This window comes from Fusarium oxysporum, chromosome XII (genome assembly GCF_013085055.1).
Source record: "Fusarium oxysporum Fo47 chromosome XII, complete sequence".
Lineage (NCBI taxonomy): Eukaryota > Fungi > Ascomycota > Sordariomycetes > Hypocreales > Nectriaceae > Fusarium > Fusarium oxysporum.
The window spans coordinates 555,364-576,473 of NC_072851.1; the positions used below are offsets into that span (position 1 = coordinate 555,364).

At 48.1% G+C, this 21,110-nt stretch overlaps 9 protein-coding genes across 9 annotated transcripts; 5 read left to right on the top strand and 4 right to left on the bottom strand.

Annotated features, from left to right (window-relative positions):
- Nucleotides 1-33: 33 nt before the first annotated feature.
- FOBCDRAFT_192985 (uncharacterized protein) lies at nucleotides 34-3,100 on the top strand (the record flags this gene model as incomplete). The annotated part of the gene is made up of 1 exon (XM_031193347.3): nucleotides 34-3,100. The coding sequence occupies one exon, from the start codon at nucleotides 34-36 to the stop codon at nucleotides 3,022-3,024; it is 2,991 nt and encodes a 996-aa protein (XP_031029968.2). The 3' UTR covers nucleotides 3,025-3,100.
- A 389-nt stretch (nucleotides 3,101-3,489) lies between these two features.
- Nucleotides 3,490-4,884, top strand: FOBCDRAFT_192987 (uncharacterized protein). The gene has a single exon (XM_031193348.3). The coding sequence runs from the start codon at nucleotides 3,511-3,513 to the stop codon at nucleotides 4,855-4,857; it is 1,347 nt and encodes a 448-aa protein (XP_031029969.2). The 5' UTR covers nucleotides 3,490-3,510; the 3' UTR covers nucleotides 4,858-4,884.
- A 75-nt stretch (nucleotides 4,885-4,959) lies between these two features.
- FOBCDRAFT_282082 (HAD-like domain-containing protein) lies at nucleotides 4,960-5,633 on the bottom strand (the record flags this gene model as incomplete). The annotated part of the gene is made up of 3 exons (XM_054707783.1): nucleotides 4,960-5,309; nucleotides 5,359-5,468; nucleotides 5,524-5,633. The coding sequence occupies 3 exons, from the start codon at nucleotides 5,631-5,633 to the stop codon at nucleotides 4,960-4,962; spliced, it is 570 nt and encodes a 189-aa protein (XP_054563758.1).
- A 1,276-nt stretch (nucleotides 5,634-6,909) lies between these two features.
- On the top strand, nucleotides 6,910-8,664 carry FOBCDRAFT_282083 (uncharacterized protein; the record flags this gene model as incomplete). Its single annotated transcript, XM_031193349.2, has 1 exon — nucleotides 6,910-8,664. The coding sequence occupies one exon, from the start codon at nucleotides 6,910-6,912 to the stop codon at nucleotides 8,662-8,664; it is 1,755 nt and encodes a 584-aa protein (XP_031029970.2).
- A 259-nt stretch (nucleotides 8,665-8,923) lies between these two features.
- On the top strand, nucleotides 8,924-9,301 carry FOBCDRAFT_282084 (ankyrin repeat-containing domain protein; the record flags this gene model as incomplete). Its single annotated transcript, XM_059611613.1, has 1 exon — nucleotides 8,924-9,301. The coding sequence occupies one exon, from the start codon at nucleotides 8,924-8,926 to the stop codon at nucleotides 9,299-9,301; it is 378 nt and encodes a 125-aa protein (XP_059466356.1).
- A 152-nt stretch (nucleotides 9,302-9,453) lies between these two features.
- On the bottom strand, nucleotides 9,454-11,007 carry FOBCDRAFT_149538 (putative cellulase; the record flags this gene model as incomplete). The annotated part of the gene is made up of 2 exons (XM_031193352.3): nucleotides 9,454-10,482; nucleotides 10,534-11,007. The coding sequence occupies 2 exons, from the start codon at nucleotides 11,005-11,007 to the stop codon at nucleotides 9,454-9,456; spliced, it is 1,503 nt and encodes a 500-aa protein (XP_031029973.3).
- Nucleotides 11,008-11,738: 731 nt separating this feature from the next.
- Nucleotides 11,739-12,758, bottom strand: FOBCDRAFT_150567 (uncharacterized protein; the record flags this gene model as incomplete). The annotated part of the gene is made up of 1 exon (XM_031193353.2): nucleotides 11,739-12,758. The coding sequence occupies one exon, from the start codon at nucleotides 12,756-12,758 to the stop codon at nucleotides 11,739-11,741; it is 1,020 nt and encodes a 339-aa protein (XP_031029974.2).
- Nucleotides 12,759-13,323: 565 nt separating this feature from the next.
- FOBCDRAFT_234128 (uncharacterized protein) lies at nucleotides 13,324-14,686 on the bottom strand. Its single transcript, XM_031193354.3, has one exon. It carries the CDS (start codon nucleotides 14,442-14,444, stop codon nucleotides 13,353-13,355), a length of 1,092 nt encoding a protein of 363 aa, XP_031029975.2. The 5' UTR covers nucleotides 14,445-14,686; the 3' UTR covers nucleotides 13,324-13,352.
- Nucleotides 14,687-15,833: 1,147 nt separating this feature from the next.
- Nucleotides 15,834-19,820, top strand: FOBCDRAFT_254400 (uncharacterized protein; the record flags this gene model as incomplete). The annotated part of the gene is made up of 14 exons (XM_031193355.3): nucleotides 15,834-15,993; nucleotides 16,043-16,385; nucleotides 16,437-16,544; nucleotides 16,597-16,806; nucleotides 16,855-17,031; nucleotides 17,082-17,210; nucleotides 17,322-17,440; nucleotides 17,568-17,664; nucleotides 17,819-18,232; nucleotides 18,280-18,641; nucleotides 18,700-18,791; nucleotides 19,047-19,326; nucleotides 19,393-19,601; nucleotides 19,637-19,820. The coding sequence occupies exons 1-14, from the start codon at nucleotides 15,841-15,843 to the stop codon at nucleotides 19,818-19,820; spliced, it is 2,877 nt and encodes a 958-aa protein (XP_031029976.3). The 5' UTR covers nucleotides 15,834-15,840.
- Nucleotides 19,821-21,110: the final 1,290 nt, after the last annotated feature.

Consider the following 21,110-nt stretch of genomic DNA (forward strand, 5'->3'; position numbering starts at 1 on the left):
CCTTTCAACACGCGTCAATTGGAGTGATGAACAATGCCTTCTTCTGACGAAGCTTCGGCTCACCAAAATGAATCCGCCCAAGCGCGTCCAAAGCGGAAACTCCCGCCATGGCTGGACCACTTCAACGCCCGCGACATGAAGATCTTTCTTCGATGCTGGATCGCAATATGGGTTATGATGCTCCTCATTTTCATCCACCCCAGTCTCGTTGAAATCGGCCAAGCGACATTCCTCGGTGCAATTCTTCTCTTTGCAGTTCCACCAGCTAGTATTTTATTCATTTACTTACTCGCCGCGTTTTCTCTATTGTTGGGAATGTGTCTTGCTTGGTGTTGGGGTCTTTTGACGATGAAAGCGGCGCTTGCGACACGCTCTGATGCTGAGACGCAGGCTAAGCTTCAGGCGCTGCAGCAGCAGGCTGAGGAGATTGCGAAGACCACGGGACAAGCGCCGGCGTGGGAGGCGCAGGTGTTGATTCATAACGGTTTCATGCTTGATGCGAGTGTCACGGCTGTGTATTTCAGTATGGGCTGTTTGTTCATCTATGTTTTGGCACGACTGCGGTGCGCGAATCCGAAGCTTGTTCTCATGCAGATCTTTGGAACGATTGTTATCGATATCTTTATCCTCTTTGGCCCGACACTTCCGAAATTTCAAGGCGATCTCGCCGCGATTATCGTCAAACCTGGAGCCATTGGAATCGGTCTGGGCTTAGCATGCTGCCTGTTGCTCTTCCCCCAGTCAACATCGTACATGGTCCTTGATCAGATTGAGAAGCTAGTCCGCATGTCCAATTCAGCTCTGTCTGCCACGAAGAGGCGATTTGCTGATGAGACCATCCCGCTTGCTGAGCTTCAAGGAAGCAGGGTTGGTATGATCGCTATCTTCAAGGCCGGACAGCCAGCACTCGCATTTCTGCCGATTGACTTTTCGCGTGGTCGATGGAACGCAGATGATGTTAAGGGTTTGCACCAAAGGGCGCGCAAAGTCATGTTTTCCAGTCTTTATCTTCTCGATTTTCAAATTGCGCAAATTCGCGGGAAGCAGAAGGAAGAGGAACATATCAAGGCTCAAGAAGATGGACGAATTGGCCCAGCAACGGACAAGGAGAAATACGAGATTGGTCAACATCATCGGCACGAAAATGCCACGATTTTGAGTGCTTTCCAAAGGCCTGAAGGATCCGAGGTACGCTCCAGGACGAGGAATACGCTTCGGGATACGACATCAGACCTGCTGGAGATCGGACCGCAAGCTATAAATCTTGCAGCAGATTATATCCATGCTGTCAATTCCTGCCGATGGATGGGAAAGCCATCACCAGTACAGTGGGAGGAGCTGAATCGAAACCTTCACGATACTTTGGCAAGGTCCCGGCAGGCGAGGGAGGCATGCGTGATCAACACAACAAGGGGTGTTCTCGAGGCGCACGCAGAACTGTTCGACGAAAGTGGCCACCTCAAACCAATGGAGGGAACTGATCGACCATTTTTGCCCAGCATGGTAATAGCCATGGTTATCGAGGAACGAATTCTGAACATGGCCATTGCAACTGAGAAGCTACTAGAGTACATACTCCACCTCTCCGAAAAGCGAACAAGTCATCGCATATGGGTTCCTTCACGGTTACAATATGCCTTGGCCTGGATATTCCACGGACAAATTACCTTTCCAGGTTACGACATTTCAACAGAGGAGGATCCCGATCAAATGATGGACACTGAGACTTTCGATGAGCAAACGAAGGAAACGAAACGAAGACTAGATATCAGTCGAGGATATAAAGGCTCTTCCGCCCAAAGGAGTAAAATTGGACGTGTATTCATCTCGACGTACAACTGGTTGGTCAACCCTTCTGGTATGTATGCTTTGAGAATGGTTGTGGTTACGATCGCTACATCAATACCGGCAGTGCTCCCCAGTACAGCTGGCTTCTTCTACCGAGAGAAGGGTATCTGGGCTGTTATCAGTGCTCAAACAGTTATGCTCGTATATCTGGCTGATTTTATCTTTTCGCTCATCGCGCGTACGATCGGAACTATTGTCGGAGGAGCCATGGGTATGGTTGCTTGGTATATCGGTGCTGGGAGTGGTGTTGGCAATCCATACGGCATGGCAGCTTCAACTGGCGTCATGATCATTCCTATGCTCTGGTGGCGCCTCTATCTTCCCCCATCATTCGCATTTGCTACCATCATGGGCGGAGCTACCTTTTGCCTTGTTCTTGGCTTCAGTTGGGATCACGATCATATTATCCAGTATGGTCTTCCCGGTAAAGGCTACGAAGCATTCTGGAAGCGAGTCGTCACAGTTTTGATTGGCTTCGTCGCTGCGTTTGTCGTGCAATTATTCCCAAGTCCACCATCTGGAACTACGCACGTCTGCAAGATTCTCGCAAACTCGGTGCGAAGTCTATCAGATCACTACGCTCTTCTGATTTCTCACTGGGGTCGGACGGACAGAAACCATGCCCTGGGTGCAGTCGCGGAGCATATCTCGATTGAAGTTGCAGAGATACTACTCGCCGTGAGTCCTTCTATCGCGTTGCTGAAAGGCGAATTGAGCTTCGGGCCATTCGATCAAAAGGTTCTTGCACAAACGAAGGAGCAGCTACAGTACATGAACCAAGCACTTGGCGGTCTTCTCAACCTCGCATCTACCCTACCAAAAGAGATGCAAGATCGCCTCATTCGCGTTGCGAACATCCTCGATGAACGATCCATCGGAGATGTCATGGCTGTTCTCGGCATCATTGAACAGGCTCTACGAACAGGATCGCCTCTTCCAGAACGACTGCCAGCACCACTTGTTCGACGCGCCATTGATTCATTTTATGCTTCAAAAAGTGAAGTGCTTTTAACAACCACGCTAGTCGCAGATGAAGACCATCGACGGTACTGCGTCGCCGTAACGCTGTATCTCAAATTCCTGGGAAGCATCGATGATTTGCTGATTGTACTCAAGACAGCGCTAGGAGAGAGGCATATCATTTATCAGTGGGACGATGTCAAGGATATTGCATGAGTCGTTCATCCTTCAGACCAATAACACTGTTCTCAGACCGAGCTCTATACTGCATGAATCAGATTGGGCCACTATTAGCCGAATATTGAGTAATGATCATTTATCGTATGAATGGAATGCAATCGTGATTTCAGCCTCAAGGTCGTCGTCCAATTATTATCGAGCCGTGCCGAGCTCCAGCTCCTTCAGGTTAAAATCTCACACGCGAGGTCGGTTGGTGGCGCATTGGGCTCCACAATGTGGTGAGACTATTGATGCGTTAAGCGTTGGTCGGAAATAAGTAGAGGGACTAAAACGCCGTCAGCAATTGTGCAGCGTTTGATGTCACTCTACCTTGGTCGTAAGAAATGATATCGTGACGGCAAGCTCATGATGGGATGAACCGCACGACGACAGGCAACCATGAGCCCCGTATAGTATTTTACTTGACCGTTTGTTCTTTGCGTTCTCTGAACTCGTTATCCTTCATTCTTCATCAATCTCAATATGGCCGCTCTTGATACCCTACCTATCGAACTTGTCACAAATGTCGCCAGCTATCTGTCACCTCAAGATGTCAAAACCTTGAGCCGCACGAACTGGTTCATGCGCCATGCTGTTGTTGGGGTCCTGTTCCGAACCCTCTACATTCCTTGCCCGCTGGCATCCACGCGTGCTCTAGAGGAGCTCATCCACAAGTACCAAAACTTCATCTCTAGATTTCACTTGCATGTGTACTTCCAACCCAACATGGAGGAAAAACCCCACGACGGTCCTATGCCCAGCGTATGGGGGGCAGCCTCAACTGACACACTCAAGAGAATCGTGCGAGGCGATATCCTCAGCAATGTCAGTTCTTTCGTTGTTGAGTTTAATGCGAGAAATTTTGAGCATGATGGCTGGTGGGGAGAAACCGCATCTTGGTCAGATCCAAATATGCTTGGCAGTATTGTTGACAATGAGGAGAACTGGGATCAGACACTGCAACAAGAACGCGAGATTATATGGCGTGCGCAATACAATGATGTCATGCAGACCATTTCAACAAACCAAAACATCACAAACCTCAAGATATCAAACCTCATTCCCAGGAACGCTTCCGCATGGGAAACGCCGGAATGGGAGTCCTTTCTCGGAAGGCTGCAGGTTTTGGAGATTGGTGTCTTTGGCGGCGATGACGGCGATTGTTGGCACACGAAGCCCGAATTTGCAGAGTTTATCGGGAATTTGCCGCACTTCGTCATGAGGCATGCGCGAAACGTTCGGCATCTTACTCTCGAAGCCAGCCCTGACGGTCTATTTGGAGGGGCATCTACCAACTACTGCATCCCTCTGCCCTTGAAGGAAGACCACTTCCTATTCCTCCACTCACTCACGCTCAAGAACATCATGATCGGACCTGAACTGGTAGAGTTTCTCACCAGCCGAGTCGATAGCTTTGAGGAGCTTGAGCTATATGACTGTATGTGTGACGGGCCTGATTGGGAATACGGATCTGATAGAGAACTAGACCCCGTGACTTGGGCTGGTCTCTGGAAAGCCATTCGGGAGAGCAATATACGACTTTTCAAGTTGTCTGTCGTGCAAAGCAGAACACCTCCGCTTATGTGGCGGGAGGGTGATAGAAAGGAGTTTGAGACCATTGAGGATTCTGTGGAAGCTGCGAGGATTCGAAAGATGCTTGAGGAGGATAGCCATCTGGTGCTGTGGAGATATGCTAGGGTTGATTATAAGTATGGTTGGGTTGTAGACTTGTCGGATGATAATGTTAAGTATTTTGAGGCGGGTGAGGATCAGCGGGAGTATGTGAAGCTTCTGAAGGTGTTGGAGGAGAGGAACAGACAGCGAGGGTGATGGAGCACCAGGTTGAGAAGCAAGGTGTCTAACAGCTTATCCAATTGAGTATTGGGACTTGACATGCCGAGGCAAACCATTGCATATATATCTATCCGACAATCATGTTAAATTGTGTTTGCATATCTCGACCAGAACTTTGTCTCCGTTCTTTCCCAAAATCTTGACAGATTCTAAATCCTTGACAATCCAGTCTGGCCCAGCGGACTTGACTTGTTCGTATGTATGACTCGTCACTAAGCCCAGAACCTTAAAACCTACAACTTTGCCGGCCCTAATGCCAGCAAGCCTTTCCTCAATGACCAGCATAGTCTTTCCATCATGGCCATCGGACCCCAGGCTCTTGTGTCCAAGAAAGTAACATGTCGGATCAGGCTTGCCGACCTTGACGGACTCGGCGGTAGCAAGATGGCCAAGATTTACTGGAATAGCAGCTTCGATTCGCTTGACAACTAGTGAGTGTTAGCTAAGCAAATATCGGCAGCGCCATTTGCGTCCTACAATCCCAGTTAGCATACGCAGGTGCCAACAATTCAAGAACATCCAGGCTACGTCGTCCATGAGATGTCTCAAGGATGACCTCGGGATCTACGCCGATTTCTTTGCAGACACTGCAGAAGTCTCATCAGTACTTCATCCTCCAGAGTTGAGATATTGAGAACCTACTCCTGCCAGTGGTTCTCAACTGCAGTCGTTGAATCAGTAATGGTGCCATTAAGATCGACAAGGAACTCAGAAAGACTGTGCTTTTGGATTAGTGACTCGGTATCAGACATTGGGTCGAAGAAGAAAGCGTGTTTTGTGTGAGTTGAGTCTTGATCAAGTTATTTGAAGTTAGTTAAAATTCATTATCACTTTTTGGAATGATTCGTACCTCCTCAAGTCTTCAATATAATTTGACGACACGAAGTGCAGGGTAGGAGCACGAAACGGAGCACAAACCGATTTGACAGTACTTGAGAGGCACCTTGGCGGGTTCTTTGTATCCTTTACATGCAGCATACACTTGATTATAGGATCCGCCAGCCACGAAATACCACTGTAGACGGGCTTTAAATTCCAACGGCAATTTACAGGATTACTATGAGGAACTTATAAGTCGAACCAAGGGTCAGCAAGCCTGATTAGGATTGGTATCAAAAGGCTCTACCGTCGCATTGTTTGACGGTTTTCGGGCTGACAAACCAACCAATGATTAGGATATCAACATGGAAGCAGGAACCAGTTAGACCGCCGATTACCAGTAGGTACACAGTTTAAAAATGCGGCCGTTGTCTCTAGACTGAGTTTGGGGCGCGGGTTCTGGACCTGTGGTAGCATGAGACCTGAGACACGCGTTTCTCGATTGGGTTAAGTTTAGTGGGAAATGTTAGTGTGCTTTTCACGGGAGCGGGACGATAGCTCCCGCGCCACGAAGCAGCAGCTATTGAAGGGAGTGTAAGCCCTTAGCAGTCACTTGCGGCAGTTAGCGGAGGCCACAATTCAAGTTGGGCCGTTTTCATCGTCAAACCTTCGTGGACCTTGTCAAAGCCCTGGTGTGATAGGCTTGGGCATTACAGCAAATCCAACATTCCTTATACACGATGTCTGATAATCATTGCCCAAGCCGGTCGTGGCATATTGACGGTGAACAGCCAGAGTGGCAAAGACAAGCAGCATCTTCCAACCCCTCTCTGTCTCGGTTATTTTGCCTTTGACTGGCCGAAAATCTAGTTTGAGAGATATGGTGGCTGGCTGCAAAGCAAGAGGCGGTCGAGAACCGTTCGACGTTTCGATGATCCCATTAGGTAGACCAGTCGAGATCCTCTCCGCACAACGCCATGTCTTACCTTGGGAAGATACTCACCGACGAACCGAAAATGGCATTGCTATTGCAACTGACTGCTCTGAACTCAACTTGGAGCAGATGCAGAAAGCTGTCTCAGGTATTTGGACAAACTATATAACAACGAACTGATTGCCCTGTTAATTTTTCCATAAGATTCATCACTAAACCTCTTTCTCATTCTCCACCCATTTTTCAATATTACATCTGATCTTCTCTCCAAAGCCATGGCTACGGCTCAAGTCAACAACTTCATTGGGATGCAATACGCCCGTGAAGGCAACGAGTATGAAAAAGAGGACTACAACTTCTTCAATCAGCAGTACGCAACCTCATCCTACATAGATGTAGCAGATCATAACCTAGATCCTGCTCTCATTCTCAAACCAAAGGATGACAATGATGTCAAGAGCGCCATCAACTATGCCGTTGAACACAAAGTCGGCATTGCTATCAAGAGTGGCGGTCACCAGTACAGCGGCGCTTGTTCTTGTTCAGGCAACAATGTGCAGCTTGATGTGAGCAACGCGTACAAGGACTTGAAAATCATCAGCAATCCAACTATTCCCGTTCCTGATGATAGAGTACTGGTATTTGCTGGTGTCGGCAATCAGCTACAGGACTTTCTGGCTTACCTCGCCAGTCATGGGCTCTTTGCTCCCACGGGTCAATGCGCCTATGTGTGCCTTGGTGGCCACGGACAGACCGGAGGTTATGGCCAACTTGGACGCAGCTTTGGCCTTCTTGGTGATTACATCACCGAGATTCGCATGATCGACCACAGCGGCAAAGTCCAGATCATCAACAAAGATAAGAATGCTGAGCTGTTTTATGCCATCCGCGGTGGCAGTCCTGGCAACTTTGGTGTTATTACGCACTATACCATCATGGTATTCAAAGCCAAGAGCTACATGGGCATCGAAAACACGATCAAGACCCCCAAAGGCCCAGTCAAGTTCCAGGGACCTCGCGGAGTCAAGGCCTTCTGGCTTTACAATGAGAACACTCTTAAGTCTCTTTTGGGATTTGTTGCAGCCATGTCTGATGCAGGCAACGCGCCCCGGGGTCGCGATCTTTGCGTCAACGTCCTTAGCACGGACTTTGATATCACCAAGCTTTTTCCTTCGTTCAAGAACGATGAAGTATGGAAAGGCCTTCAAGACACAGTCTTTCGATTCTTCCCTGACAACATCCGTGCGCTACTGGCTGGTAAACTGCCCCCTGTCATCGTCCTCTACGCACAATGGTGCCCGGTTGGGGATCAACAGAAGTATGACGAAAGCACAGATGCGTGGTTCCAGCAATTTCGGAATCTGGACAATTTCAAGCATGGATGTGTTCACTTCGATGAGTTTCCTGCAGACATGGCCAACATGACAGGTCACTGGGTATTCCCCCAACGTCGAGAGTTCCCTCGTCCATATGTCAAGCGAACGTATGCCACCAACTCAAAGACTCTGGGTAAAGATGGCTGGGTCAACACGCTGGTTGGAAGACTTGGCAAGATCTGCGATCCATACGAGAAGCTGGACGATGCGAACGAGAGACCGGTACCGAATCCCCTCTACGATAACTGTAAGCTCTCTGCCCAGATCCAGTGCTTCGGCGGAGAGAATTCGATGTTCTACAAGAATGGGGACGGTAGTTCTGCATATAGTTGGAGAGATTCAACCGTTCTCCAAACTGTGGACTGTTGGTATCTGAACATAAACGACCCAAATCATAAAATGTCGCAAAATCTCGCGAATCAATGGCAGAACGAGAACGACGGCGTGATGATTGGTGCCAAGAGCTGTTTCAGTAAGACTGACAGACGCGTTCTTTGGGGTTCCTGGGGCTCCTGGGTTATGGCTAGCCCTGACGTCTGGAAGACTTATTATGAAGATGAGGCCAAGTACCAGAGGCTGGGCAAGGCCAGGGCGGCAGCTGATCCAAATGGTACCTTTACCGCGAATCCATTTGCTGTTGCACGCCAAAGTTAGGCAACATTCAGCTAGGCTTTACTGTACTAAGAGAACCTCTTTCAGTGCAACCGATATCTTAATGCCATCGTCTTCATAGCCTTTGTCACACATAGAAACGTACGTTCTGGTAAGACCGGACCACTAGAAGTAGCATTAAGCCAAGAACGCTTGCTACGTTTGTAGAAGTCTCATGTGCCACAGATACGTGTCTTCCCAAGTCACGAGCGGAGACTAACAGACTTGGGGGCTATGTCAAGCCCTCATGCTTGGTACGAAAATGTTGCGCCAATGGCTGAGCTTTATCAGCAAGCGTAAGGCTCAACTTGACAGCACATCACTCGGTGCGCCTGCAGCTCTGATAGAGGCCCCCAAAGGAGGCCATGAAGCCGTGGTCGAAGTCTTGCTTGAAGAAGGCGCCACCATCGAGACTATGGATGATTCAGGGGATACAGCACTGGTGCATTTTGTGAGATGTAATCACGAAGCGGTAGTGGCGCTTCTTCTCCAGATAGGGGCCAATGCTGAGGCAGAAGATAAACATGGTGTGGCATGCTTGATGATAGCCGTAAAGAACTGCAAAAAGGCTATCATGGATCTACTCACACAGCACGGGGCCAAGAAAAGCTGGTCATACTACCGTGCTCGTATTTTTTAGCCTACCAACATCATTTTCAATCGCTTATCTACTGTACGGTATGCGCGTTAGGGTTAGTAATGTTAAGGCATAATTTATATATAAGGCGAAGAGAGCATGGTTATCTAGACATAGGGAAATTTCATTTTATAAGGTAAAGAAGTTATAAAATCTCATTTGGTGGAAATTTCAACAGATATCTCCGTTTCCTGCTTGAGAGCCCTGGACGTAAACAAGGCCAGGGTGCGATCGTTAGGCTTGTACTGCAACAGGCTGCCATTCGGTAGAACTCGAGCCTCATACCCGTTCGGAAACGTAGAAATAGGTAGAATGATCTCAGTCGGTGCATCGATGTTAGGATCGCTTGTGAAGTTCAGCTTGAAGATACCCGAAGTTGCATCAAAGCCAAATGAAGTAGGCGTCCCTGCGATTGCCGCCGGGTACGCACGGCTGTAGTGCTTCTCTAGCTCTGAGTATGGCTTGCCCGATGTTCCATTATACAGATTCTCATATGCCCATCCGATCCAGGATACCATGCTTGCATCAGTCGCTGCCACCGCTTCCGCTACCCCAGCCATCTGCTTATCATCACCCATCCAGAACGTCAACTCCGTAAGAACACCGGCGGTCTTGAGTCGAACATTGTCTTTGTGTCGGTTGTAAAGTGTATCTTTTAATGGGCCCAGTTGCGGGGGATTATAGTAGTGAAATGAGTGTACCGTCTTGGATCCGTCGCCGAGAGGTACGTTGTTGAAGCCTGAGAGAATATCGAAGGTAGTGCCCTCGAACCAGATAAGCGTATCATTGTCAACCGTGCGTATCTGTTTAGATGCTCGGTTCCAAAGACCCTCCAAGGCTTTACGGTCGGCAACTCCTGGCACAAGCAGTGTCGGGTCGGCGTATGTGTCGCCAGCCCAGGGCTCGTTGAGTAGATTGTACCCCACGATATTAGTAGTGTCAACATACTCCGAGGCTAGTTTCTTCCAGTACGCAGCGAATGCGTCTCCCAGACCGTCGAAGTTATTGTAAAGTCTTCCAAACGCATTTCCAACAGCTACAGATAAGTAGCTCAGTGACCAGTCTATAGTATTGCATTGGGATTGGGGCGAAGGAAAGCCGTTTGTGTCAGTGGTGAATGGCTTCAGCTTCTGAGGAAACGGGAATCTTCTGAATCCTGTAACCCAGTTCTTCTTGACAAACCACTGACTTAATGTTAGTTAGTGCAAGATATAAAGGGTTCATTGCTTACTCACATCAGGTACACCATGTCCGCAAAGCTGTTTAGCCAATACATCTTGGTGCACGTCCACCAGCACATAGATACCGTGTTCTTCTGCCAGCTTTGTCTGCTTCTTCATGATATCCAGGAACGTTTGATTGTACTCGCCGCGAACTGGTTCAGCACCAGCCCAACTGTGACCAAGCCGGACAATATTCAGCCCCAAGTCGTGCATATTCTGAACATCTCGTTCGCCAAATGACGAGACACCTGGAGTCCACTCAAAGGGCCTGTACCATGGCGCCTCCTTCATGACGACGTTTGTCCCGTGAAAGAACCTAGTTCGTCCATACTCGTCAACGATCTGATGAGTATCCTGGTTCACATGCTTGATCCGAGCCATATTTGGATGAGTCTCGTACCAGCCCTCTGGATCTTGGGCCAGTACTCTTGGAATCTCGGTGCACGATAAGGCCAGAAGCCATACCGCTACGGATTCAGAAAGCATGTCAGTGATGATAGCTGTACACGGGTCACCTGGATTTATGCACCAGACCAGTATCTGACAGGTCTGGCCAAAAGAAAGTTGGTGGTAAAAGAAATGAAGCCTGTCTTAAGCCGGTAGCCGGTCGTACCGAAACAACTGGAGCAATAATCTCATTTTATCAAGTAGATCTCTTTCATTTTGTTGATCTGTATTTCTTAGATCTAAGCTAGCCGCATCAAGTAGGTATCACTTAACAGAACCAAATATTGCTACATGCAGGAAGGGAAGGTAACCCTTCTCCACATCTATATTGGCATTTGTTGCCAAATGTATCCCAAAACCTGATCTGCAATACCAAGTAGGGATAATTTAATGCCCAATTGAGGCGTAAATTGTTCCTCGTGAACACCTTCCCGAGTGTTGTACCGAGGTTCAGTTACTTGGCCCAAGCACGTGAGAGGAGACACAGCGACTTCTAATGCCAGTTGGGTTTCTATCCTACAAATTTAATCAGAAGTCCTTTCAAGAACCGTGTTAATTACTTTCAAGTGATTACGAATCATGAGACCACTGCAACTCTTGCTCGAGGTGGCTATTACGCATCATATATTGCTATCTCTACAGCAGAGGGATCTCAACGTACTACAGCCAGCCTAGCAATGGTTTGAAGAGCTCCGACTACTAGCTTTACCAGTTCAGGCACCATGCGGGTAAGCCACTCCAACGAACGGATCTCTTCCCAAGTGTTCTGGTTAGTATTCCTGGGAAGTATGCAATCCAACGAGCCTCTCCGACAGCTCCCAGAGTTTTCGTTCTTCCTCCTCGTCATAGATCCATGCAGCATGTCCAAGCTCAGGCGACGTCGGCTCTACACCCGGCCTCACCAGTCTTTCCTCCACGAAATCAGCCAGATACTTCCCGCCACGACCCTCCCATTCCTTACTAACTGCCGCATAAACAGTCGTAGAAGCGCCTTGAGCTTTGTTCCTCAAAGCATTCTTGATAGGCCCATCCAAGTCAATCGTGCTCAGATCAACATATTTCCCCAGGTTGGTAAGTATATACCCAGGATGCACCGACAAGCCGTGAAGGCCTTGATCGGCATACCGTCTGTCAAGCTCGGTCGCGAAGTAGATATTCGCCGTTTTGGATTGAGCATATGCGAGCCAAGGGTTGTAAGCTTCCTTCTCGAAGTTGAAGTCATCCCAGCGTATACCACCAAAGCGGTGAGCCTTTGACGCGACGGAGATGACACGTGATTGGAAAGAAGGCGTGATGGCTGCCAGAAGAGCTGGCTTGAGAAGTTGGAACAGAAGAAAGTGTCCAAGATGGTTTGTTCCAAACTGGGTCTCGAAGCCCTCCTCGGTTCTACCCTCAGGAGTAGCCATGACTCCTGCGTTGAGGATAAGAATGTTCAGCTTATCAGCCTTGGCCAGGAAGTCTTCGGCAGCGGCTCGTACGGACTTGAACGAGTCAAGCCTAAGTTCGATTCCGTATACAGGTGCCTCCGACTTTGCTTCAGGCCATGACATGATATCGTTGATGCCCTGATCAATCTTCTCTGGAGATCTTGCGGTGATATAAACCGTTGCTCCAGTTGCGTGAAGAGCTCGGGCGGTTTCGAGGCCGATACCTTGGTTGCCGCCTGTGATGAGTACGACCGTGCCTTTGAGTTTGCCAAGAAGGTCTTCATCTTTGACGATTTGAAGTGCTGTAGGTCTTGCGTCACCAGGACCTTGGGGCTTGGCGTGAACTTCAGCGTAGCGAGACATGCTGGAGATGTTGTGATGATTGTTTGGTAAACTTCTGAAGGAGATATGAGTTTATGAAATAGAAAGCCTGTAGATATGCTTCCCATGAGCTTTTATAATTCTCAGACTCCAACTATTCTTCGATCTTCATGGTGCCGATAGTAGTCCTGGCTTGGTCATCAGGCTCCATGTCTCGGTAATCAACTTTGACATGATCAGGGTATGTGGTGCAAGCGTGATCATCGGCCAGAGCCACGGTTTAACTAGATACTATTTTGCGATGATACAATAGTAACGTGTTTCAAGGAGTCTAGTTTAGAGTTTGTTGATGTACGATTGGTTGGATGATGTGAGCCATTTGGCTTACCCGATAACTCCGGACTTTAACGATACGACTGCCCCGGCTTGAGCGGTGAAATGGCTGATATCAGCCCCTATGCCATGCTTAAGAATCAGAGAGAAATAGATTTGGCATCAACAGCAATAGTCTAATTGCTGCGATATGTTAATTCGTCGAGAAACCCTGTCACGCCCGAGTAACAATCACGCCATCGCAATGACTTCATACTCCGACAATGGTAATGCAGATGACAAACGCTGTATTATTATCTTATCTTAGTTGCCGTACTTGGCGAATTGTACTTCAGAAGACGCCGACGATGCACTTCCTCTCGGTACATGCTGCAGATCACCCGATCCTTCTCCCTCCAAACTACCCCTGTCATGATCAGCATGACCCGGATATCTCTCGCTATGGACTGATATCTCGGTTGTCTTGACCAGACTCGACTCATTGCCGAATACACGATGGCTCTCTTCACCCTTCCCAACGCGAACCTCATACTCTCCAGTAATCGTTCCCTGAGGCCCAGTATGCTTCCGCCGGTCGCGATTCAACGTCTCCAAGCCGACGTCTTCATGGTGTGTGGCATTGTGACTGCGACCGTAAGAACTTTCGTTTCTTCCGCGGGTAAGTTCGACGAGACGGTTGAGGATGCTGAACTCGAGCTTGAGCTTGACGCTGTATACGAGTGGCTTCCAGGCGGTCTGGATGTCGAAAAGGTTCGCGAATTCGAGGGCGAGGATGGAGACGTCGAGAAGAATGACGAGGACGTTGACGATGAGGAGATGGTTCAATACCATGCGCGTCTTGGTGTTGCCGACGCTCTTCTCCAATCTGAGGCGTTTGCTTGTCTCCCAGACGTACAAGCCCGAGATGATGAGCTCTTGGACAAAGAAGACGCTTAGTTGGATCTTCTCAAAAACCTCGTAAGGTTTCTGAAAAGGTTTCGGGTTCGACGATCCGACGCCGTAAACAAGGATAATAACAGGGAGATGCAACCAGGTGGCATTGACGATGATCATATACAACACCATCCTCAACCTCTTCTGATTATGCATAACAATATGCAACCGCGAATACAAAACAACAGACTGTCCCGTGATCATAGTACACCATCCAATGAGTATAAGCGTCGAGTAAAGATATGTCTGCGCCGACAGCGACAGGTGTAGGATAAGGTAACCCGTTCCATTGAAGGCAATACCCCAAGTCGCAATGACCAAACTCCAGAAGTAAAGTCCGCTGCGCTTCTTGAAGCTGCTGAAGATGTAGGCATTGAGCTCGAGGACATTGTAGAATGCGATGCTGATAAAGACGCAGATCACGATTGCGACGGCGCCGCTTTTGGTGTTGATTTCTGCCATGTCATTTCGGTGCGGTGATGGGACGGGGATAGAGATCGATCGGCAGACGGGGAAATGGGGTAATAAAACGAGTGAATTGAATGGAATAAAAGGAAGCGATGCCCTGCTTCAGCAGTAACTGGGATTGAAAACACAGAACCAACAACAGTTTGTTGGCTGTCGGTATTGCAAAGGTCTTAAGTAAAACTGACAACACCATCTTTCTCAACGTTCTTCTTCTCTCCCTCTGGTGGCGGTCTCACCACCCAGTTTCCTCCTTCCATATCACGCAACTGACAATTCCATGCTAAGCTCATTTCGTGACTGGATCTTTTGCTCTGATAAAGTTCAAGGTTGGCAGTTTTGGCTAATCAAACTCAAACTCTATTTTTCTGCATGTTGGTTACATCCCTGCCTCAGCTGTCGAAGGGGTTCATGGGCTGATACGACAGTTGTACTACGATCGTCGTCTTGCTACTCCGTACAGAAGAAAAGAATACCAAGGGTATCGTTACCAAGTCCATGGTAGAGATGAGATGAAATCCTGAGATCTGACATATCTGCATCGTTCGTTCTGCAAAGTGAAAAGATCGTCAATCCTCTCACGCACCATCTCGGAAAGTTCCTTCGCCATATGCCGCAGAAGTGCGTCACACCAGGATTTCACACCTACTCAATTGAGCAAGTCGTAATTTTCACAGCAGGGACCTTTCCAAGCGTAAGCCACGATTTCAGCTGGTGTCGAAAAGACCTCCAATCGCAGTGCTTTCCCTTCCCACTCGTGTCCGTTATTCAGCGGCAGTTTCGGTCGGTTATTAATGAAAACAACCCTTCTTGTTGAGAATGTGCCGCTGCCAAGGAACTGGAACCACATTATGTAGTTGTGGCGTGGATGCAGGTTATAGGAGGTTGCGTTGGTTGTTGGTCGTTGGTTCAGTTCGACATTGATTTCAAGGCCCCTGTAAGCAGGGTTTATACCGATTCTTTTCAGGGTAATTCCCTTCTTTTCTCCCGACAAGCCCTGTTCGGAAGACACCCCCAGATCCCCGAGTCAGTCTAGAACTTCCTCAATCGTAAGTTATTCTTCCCCTGCTCAACGGACCAACATCTGCTTTTCCTCTCGGCTACGTTAACTCTCCCAAACTCTAAACATGCTAATTTCCCCACATTCTACTACCTCGATCCCCAGTGCCGAAGCGCTGATTGACCCGCGTAAACCGGCGACCCACGCTAGCTTAAGCTTAACGCTGCAGATCTTGCACGTTCTTGGAGTACAACGCCGAGACAACCCTCGTTAATGCCTCGTCGCTGTCATTTCAGGCGGAGATGATGAGTTCGCAGCGACCGATTCATTGCGCATATTAAAAGTGCCGCAACCAGCTGTCTCGGGTCCTGTCACACCAAGCACTCATTCGTCATGCCTTCTTCCATTTCTGTACTTGCGGGGGTTCTCGTGCCTGTTTTGGGCGCGGTGGCTGCTAAGCTTCCTTCTACGGCTCAGATTATTGATCAGAAGTCGTTCAATGTCTTGAAGGATGTGCCACCTCCTGCAGTGGCCAATGACTCTCTGGTATGTCACTGCAGCCTCGTTGCTGATTGTTACTAATAATTATGAGTAGGTGTTCACTTGGCCTGGTGTAACTGAGGAGTCTCTTGTTGAGAAGCCTTTCCATGTCTACGATGAAGAGTTTTACGATGTAATTGGAAAAGACCCCTCTTTGACCCTCATCGCAACATCGGACACCGACCCAATCTTCCATGAGGCTGTCGTATGGTATCCTCCTACTGAAGAGGTGTTCTTTGTGCAGAATGCTGGCGCTCCTGCCGCAGGCACTGGCTTGAACAAGTCTTCCATCATTCAGAAGATTTCCCTCAAGGAGGCCGATGCTGTTCGCAAGGGCAAGCAGGATGAGGTCAAGGTCACAGTTGTTGACTCGAACCCTCAGGTTATCAACCCCAATGGTATGTTTAACGGGTGATATGACTGAAACGAGCCTAACCTTTTGATCTCAGGTGGTACTTACTACAAGGGCAACATCATCTTCGCTGGTGAGGGCCAAGGCGACGATGTTCCCTCTGCGCTGTACCTCATGAACCCTCTCCCTCCTTACAACACCACCAGTAAGTCACAAGAATTCCTAAGAGCACAATTCTTTGAGCTAACCTTAGCCAGCCCTTCTCAACAACTACTTCGGTCGCCAGTTCAACTCCCTCAACGACGTCGGTATCAACCCCAGGAACGGTGACCTGTACTTCACCGATACCCTCTACGGATATCTCCAAGACTTCCGTCCTGTTCCTGGTCTGCGAAACCAAGTCTATCGTTACAACTTTGACACCGGCGCTGTTACTGTTGTCGCTGATGACTTTACCCTTCCCAACGGTATGTCTTTTATTGAATGGTAAAGTACAAGCAACTCATATTGATCAGGTATTGGCTTTGGCCCCGACGGCAAGAAGGTTTATGTCACCGACACTGGCATCGCTCTCGGTTTCTACGGTCGCAACCTCTCTTCTCCCGCTTCTGTTTACTCTTTCGACGTGAACCAGGACGGTACTCTTCAGAACCGCAAGACCTTTGCTTATGTTGCCTCATTCATCCCCGATGGTAAGTCCTGTATGTTGTGCCTCTGTCGTGTTATATACTGACCTCTCCAGGTGTCCACACTGACTCCAAGGGTCGTGTTTATGCTGGCTGCGGTGATGGTGTCCATGTCTGGAACCCCTCTGGCAAGCTCATCGGCAAGATCTACACTGGAACGGTTGCTGCTAACTTCCAGTTTGCTGGTAAGGGAAGGATGATAATTACTGGACAGACGAAGTTGTTCTATGTCACTCTAGGGGCTTCGGGTCCCAAGCTCTATGATTAGAAATGTTCACTTCTCTATACTTACATAGATAATACATGGCATTTGACTTTTGTCGCATCATTTCAAGTAGCGCTACGGTCCTCTCTTTGCAGGATCTTGCTTGAAGCCGTGGGGCAGCATCTGCTGCTTTCATCCAAATCCAAGAATGTATGAAAGGTTGCTTAGCTGGAATAAACATCTAGCTATAGATCAATTCGCCCGAATCTTTGGGCTTCGAAGCATGAGATCATGCATGCATGTTTTTGTAACCCCGCTCTCACCCATATGGTTGAAGAAGGCCTCATTCTCATATGACCCAATAAGCTTACAGCGTCTAGGCCCAGCCGAAACCTGCAACCAAAGGACTCAGCCGCTTACGCCTGCAGGTGGATGTACAGTCATCTCCGGTTTTCCCTTGAGAGCAACGCTAACCGAGTCAATCGAACTGCAGCCATTTGGCTACCAAACATTCTACGTTTGGGGAGTTCATGGCAAATGAGGTGCGGATTAACTTCGATCGTATTGCTAACTATCGTCAGACTATAGTCCATGATCTTCTTCTTGATCACATCCCCGGTGACCGCGATAAGATTCTATCTAGACTACGAAGAATCCAGAGACGGCATGAGACCAAGAGCTCACAGGGGCCTCCCTTTCGGCCGGCCTTTGTACCACTCTATGATGATGACCAGGTAGAGAATATGCTAGGGATACCTGACTTTGAACAAGCCAAGTCCGATCTTCCAACGTTCGTCTCGATCCCAACAATACAACTGGATAAACCGCGCCCTCGAACATTCCCTGAGATGTCCCACCACGTGAAGTTCCTACTACAGTACTACCATAGGGTTGGGATGCACAATGGCACTGTTCAGAAACTCCATTTTGACCTTGCTTTGATACTCGATGGCATTCGTTCTCCCTGTGTCCGACAGATGTGGTGCTTAACACTTGATAGCAGTATTTCAGGATCGTTTATTCAATCATAGACTGACATCTTTTCTCAGAAAACCCCATTACTGTCTCGTGGCTTCCGGCAAATAGTATATGGCCAATACTGAGTCAAGGGACATGGTATAACGATCAGCCGACAGTAGCCACGCAAATTGAGGTGTTCGAATATTTCCAAAAAGACGTAAACGCGCCCCATGAGCGATTAGCACGACTAGATCGTTCGATAGGGGGTAGAACAGTTCTGGAGATCACATTCTGTGTTGGAATCATTGGTCATATGTTTTCAGTTGTTGTGCTGGGCGGCTGGGTGCTGGACCGACTAATTCGCAAAGTCGGAGAACACGTACTGGTGGTCGATTCCATGGACATGATAAGATTTGCCTCATTCTTCCTCGTGCTTAACCGATCCACTAGGGTAAGTTACGAGAAATAAGTTCAAGTCTTGACGGTTCTCTAACAGATATTCTCTTTAGAAGAAGAAAGCTCGTGGGCGGTTGTTCGGTCCATTGAGGACAGTCCTTACCTTTTCACCGGGACGCTACAATGGAGAGCCGCTTCGAAATATGTGTGCCCTTGATGAGCACATGAAACATTGGGTTGTAGTTGGAAGAACTACCTGTGGCCAAGCAGAGGCCTCTGAAGAGGTTGCACGTGCTCTGAGAAGCTTATGGACAATCGCCATCCGTTTTAATACGAGTTTTCATCTCAGTTCAAACCGACAAATATACGAGTTTGACAAATTAAGCACGTGTAGGAGGATACTAAACTACATACGCAACGACTCTAAAGCAACATCAGCCAAGACTAAACTTCTGTACAGGCCAGATGAAACAAGCAAGAGAGGCGAAACTCTTCAAGATCTTGAAGATAAACTGGCGGCAGCCATCACAAGTCTTAAGAGGCGCCATAGTACTGTACAGTCAGAGCTTCAGGTTTCCAGAGATAACGAGAACAAGGACATGTTACGGAGTATACAGAACTTTAATGGAAACTTATCCCTAGCATGTCTCCTTCGCATGTGTACAATATCAACACCGACCTGGTACTCGATAACTTCACAAGATATGACAGATACATGTGCTCGAAGATTATCCCGTCTGGTAGGTCTTATCACAAATAAGCGCTAAACTCTTGAAAACTTACCTATTATTGCTTATTTACTCTAGGAATGGCTTGTTCGCGACTCCGTATCTCAGCCACAAGTGTACCAAATCTCCGCTATATCAGATGACTTGCGGATCCTCAAAGAGATCCTACATAGCCAAATGCATGTCGTCTCACAGGTAGCACAGAGTCTCGCACGGGCGATCGCCAGCTCCAGGCCTCTCGAAGCGGTTACCGGCAAAACACCAGGATCGGCTGATGTTCAAGCGTCGTTGGGAACTGGAAAGGGAGCTTTGGGCATGAAAGAACAACTCAGATCTTTAACTCATTACAAAGGAAGTCTCAGATCAGACATAGGCAGCTAGCCTATGATATCGAAAAGCTACAGGACGCTACAGAGCGACTGAAGTCACAGGTATTTCTCAACGCTGAGTACATCGGAGCTGAAGCTAACAGTCCAACTCCATGCTGCTTTATTCATAAGGATTAAAGCCGAAGACCAGAGTGTCGCTATCTACGTCTTTACTCTTGTAACCGTTGTCTTCCTCCCACTTTCATTTGCGACGAGCTACATGGGAATGAACACTAGCGATATCAGAGACATGGAACAGAGACGGTGGATGTTTTGGGCCGTTGGGGGCGTGCTGACGGTCGTAGTACTGCTTGGTGTTTGGGCCATCGCGTACAGGGTTCCTCGGTGGAAGAAAGCAAGACAGACTCAGAAGCTTTTACATCTGGGTTGAACCTGGGAAGCCGGGACCGGCACATGATATGAGGGCAACGAATTTCTCTTCGCGTCTGGACGGCATAATCTAGTCTTATGGATCGGCAGTGCTATGCACAGTCGTGGTTCCAATATTGAAGATACGGTGGGCCTGACTAGGGAGGTGAGAGAACTTATAGAGCTTTGTCCTAGCTTCAGAGTCTCATACACATATACATGCTTTGCAAGAATGAGACGAGTGAGGTTTAAGTCTAATAGTTACGACACTAAGGTAGATTCTTCCTCGAATCTTAATCACGTACCATGATCATGATATCATAATCTCTATTAGTGAAGGCCATATGACCGCGCATAATTAGCCAATCGAGAGGCCAGGTATCAACAAAAACCGAAACATCGTGTACTTTGTCAATGAAGAGACATGTATACGTAGACAGCTGTGTGACGTGTTCCTGGAGATCGCATAGGTGAAACAGTAGCTTGGCGATCCTCAAAACCTTGAATTATTTGACAGGAAACACCCGTGCATATGTGCCAAAGTTCGAATTAGCCCTACGATGATTGGGGAAGGGATAAATACGGCGTTCTCCCCTGCAAATGACTGCTTGCTAGCCTGATTAGGTTATCACAGCCAAGTCACTTGATACCATAGCCTCAGGGTGACAAATACTTCCAGAATAGAAGTAACGAGACATTTTCAAGTCGGTCTGAAACTTGATCGGCTATTATTCCCGGAAGAATACTATTGCTCCCCACAATAGTGAGTCGGTGTGATGTCGTACCCCATGTCAGGGACAAACCTTATTCTCATTCCCTAATAAATCCGTGAATTACGTATGCGTATTGCCATGCGAGCTTTCTAGCTACCTTGCTGCATGATCCACATTACCCACTTGGACAATTTACTGTCTTCCGTAAGTCTACGATGTTGACCAATCCCAGGTAATGCGAACAATATACAAAGCTTAGAATCCACCACGACAACTGAACTCCTGACTTGTGAGGAACTAAAGTGGATATTCTCATATGAAGCTCTTCGTATTGGCTCCATTATCT

What these genes read in the sequence shown, in the direction of transcription:
- FOBCDRAFT_192987 (XM_031193348.3), top strand. Translation starts at nt 3,511, where the DNA reads ATGGCCGCTCTTGATACCCTACCTATCGAACTTGTCACAAATGTCGCC.
- FOBCDRAFT_234128 (XM_031193354.3), bottom strand. Translation starts at nt 14,444, where the DNA reads ATGGCAGAAATCAACACCAAAAGCGGCGCCGTCGCAATCGTGATCTGC.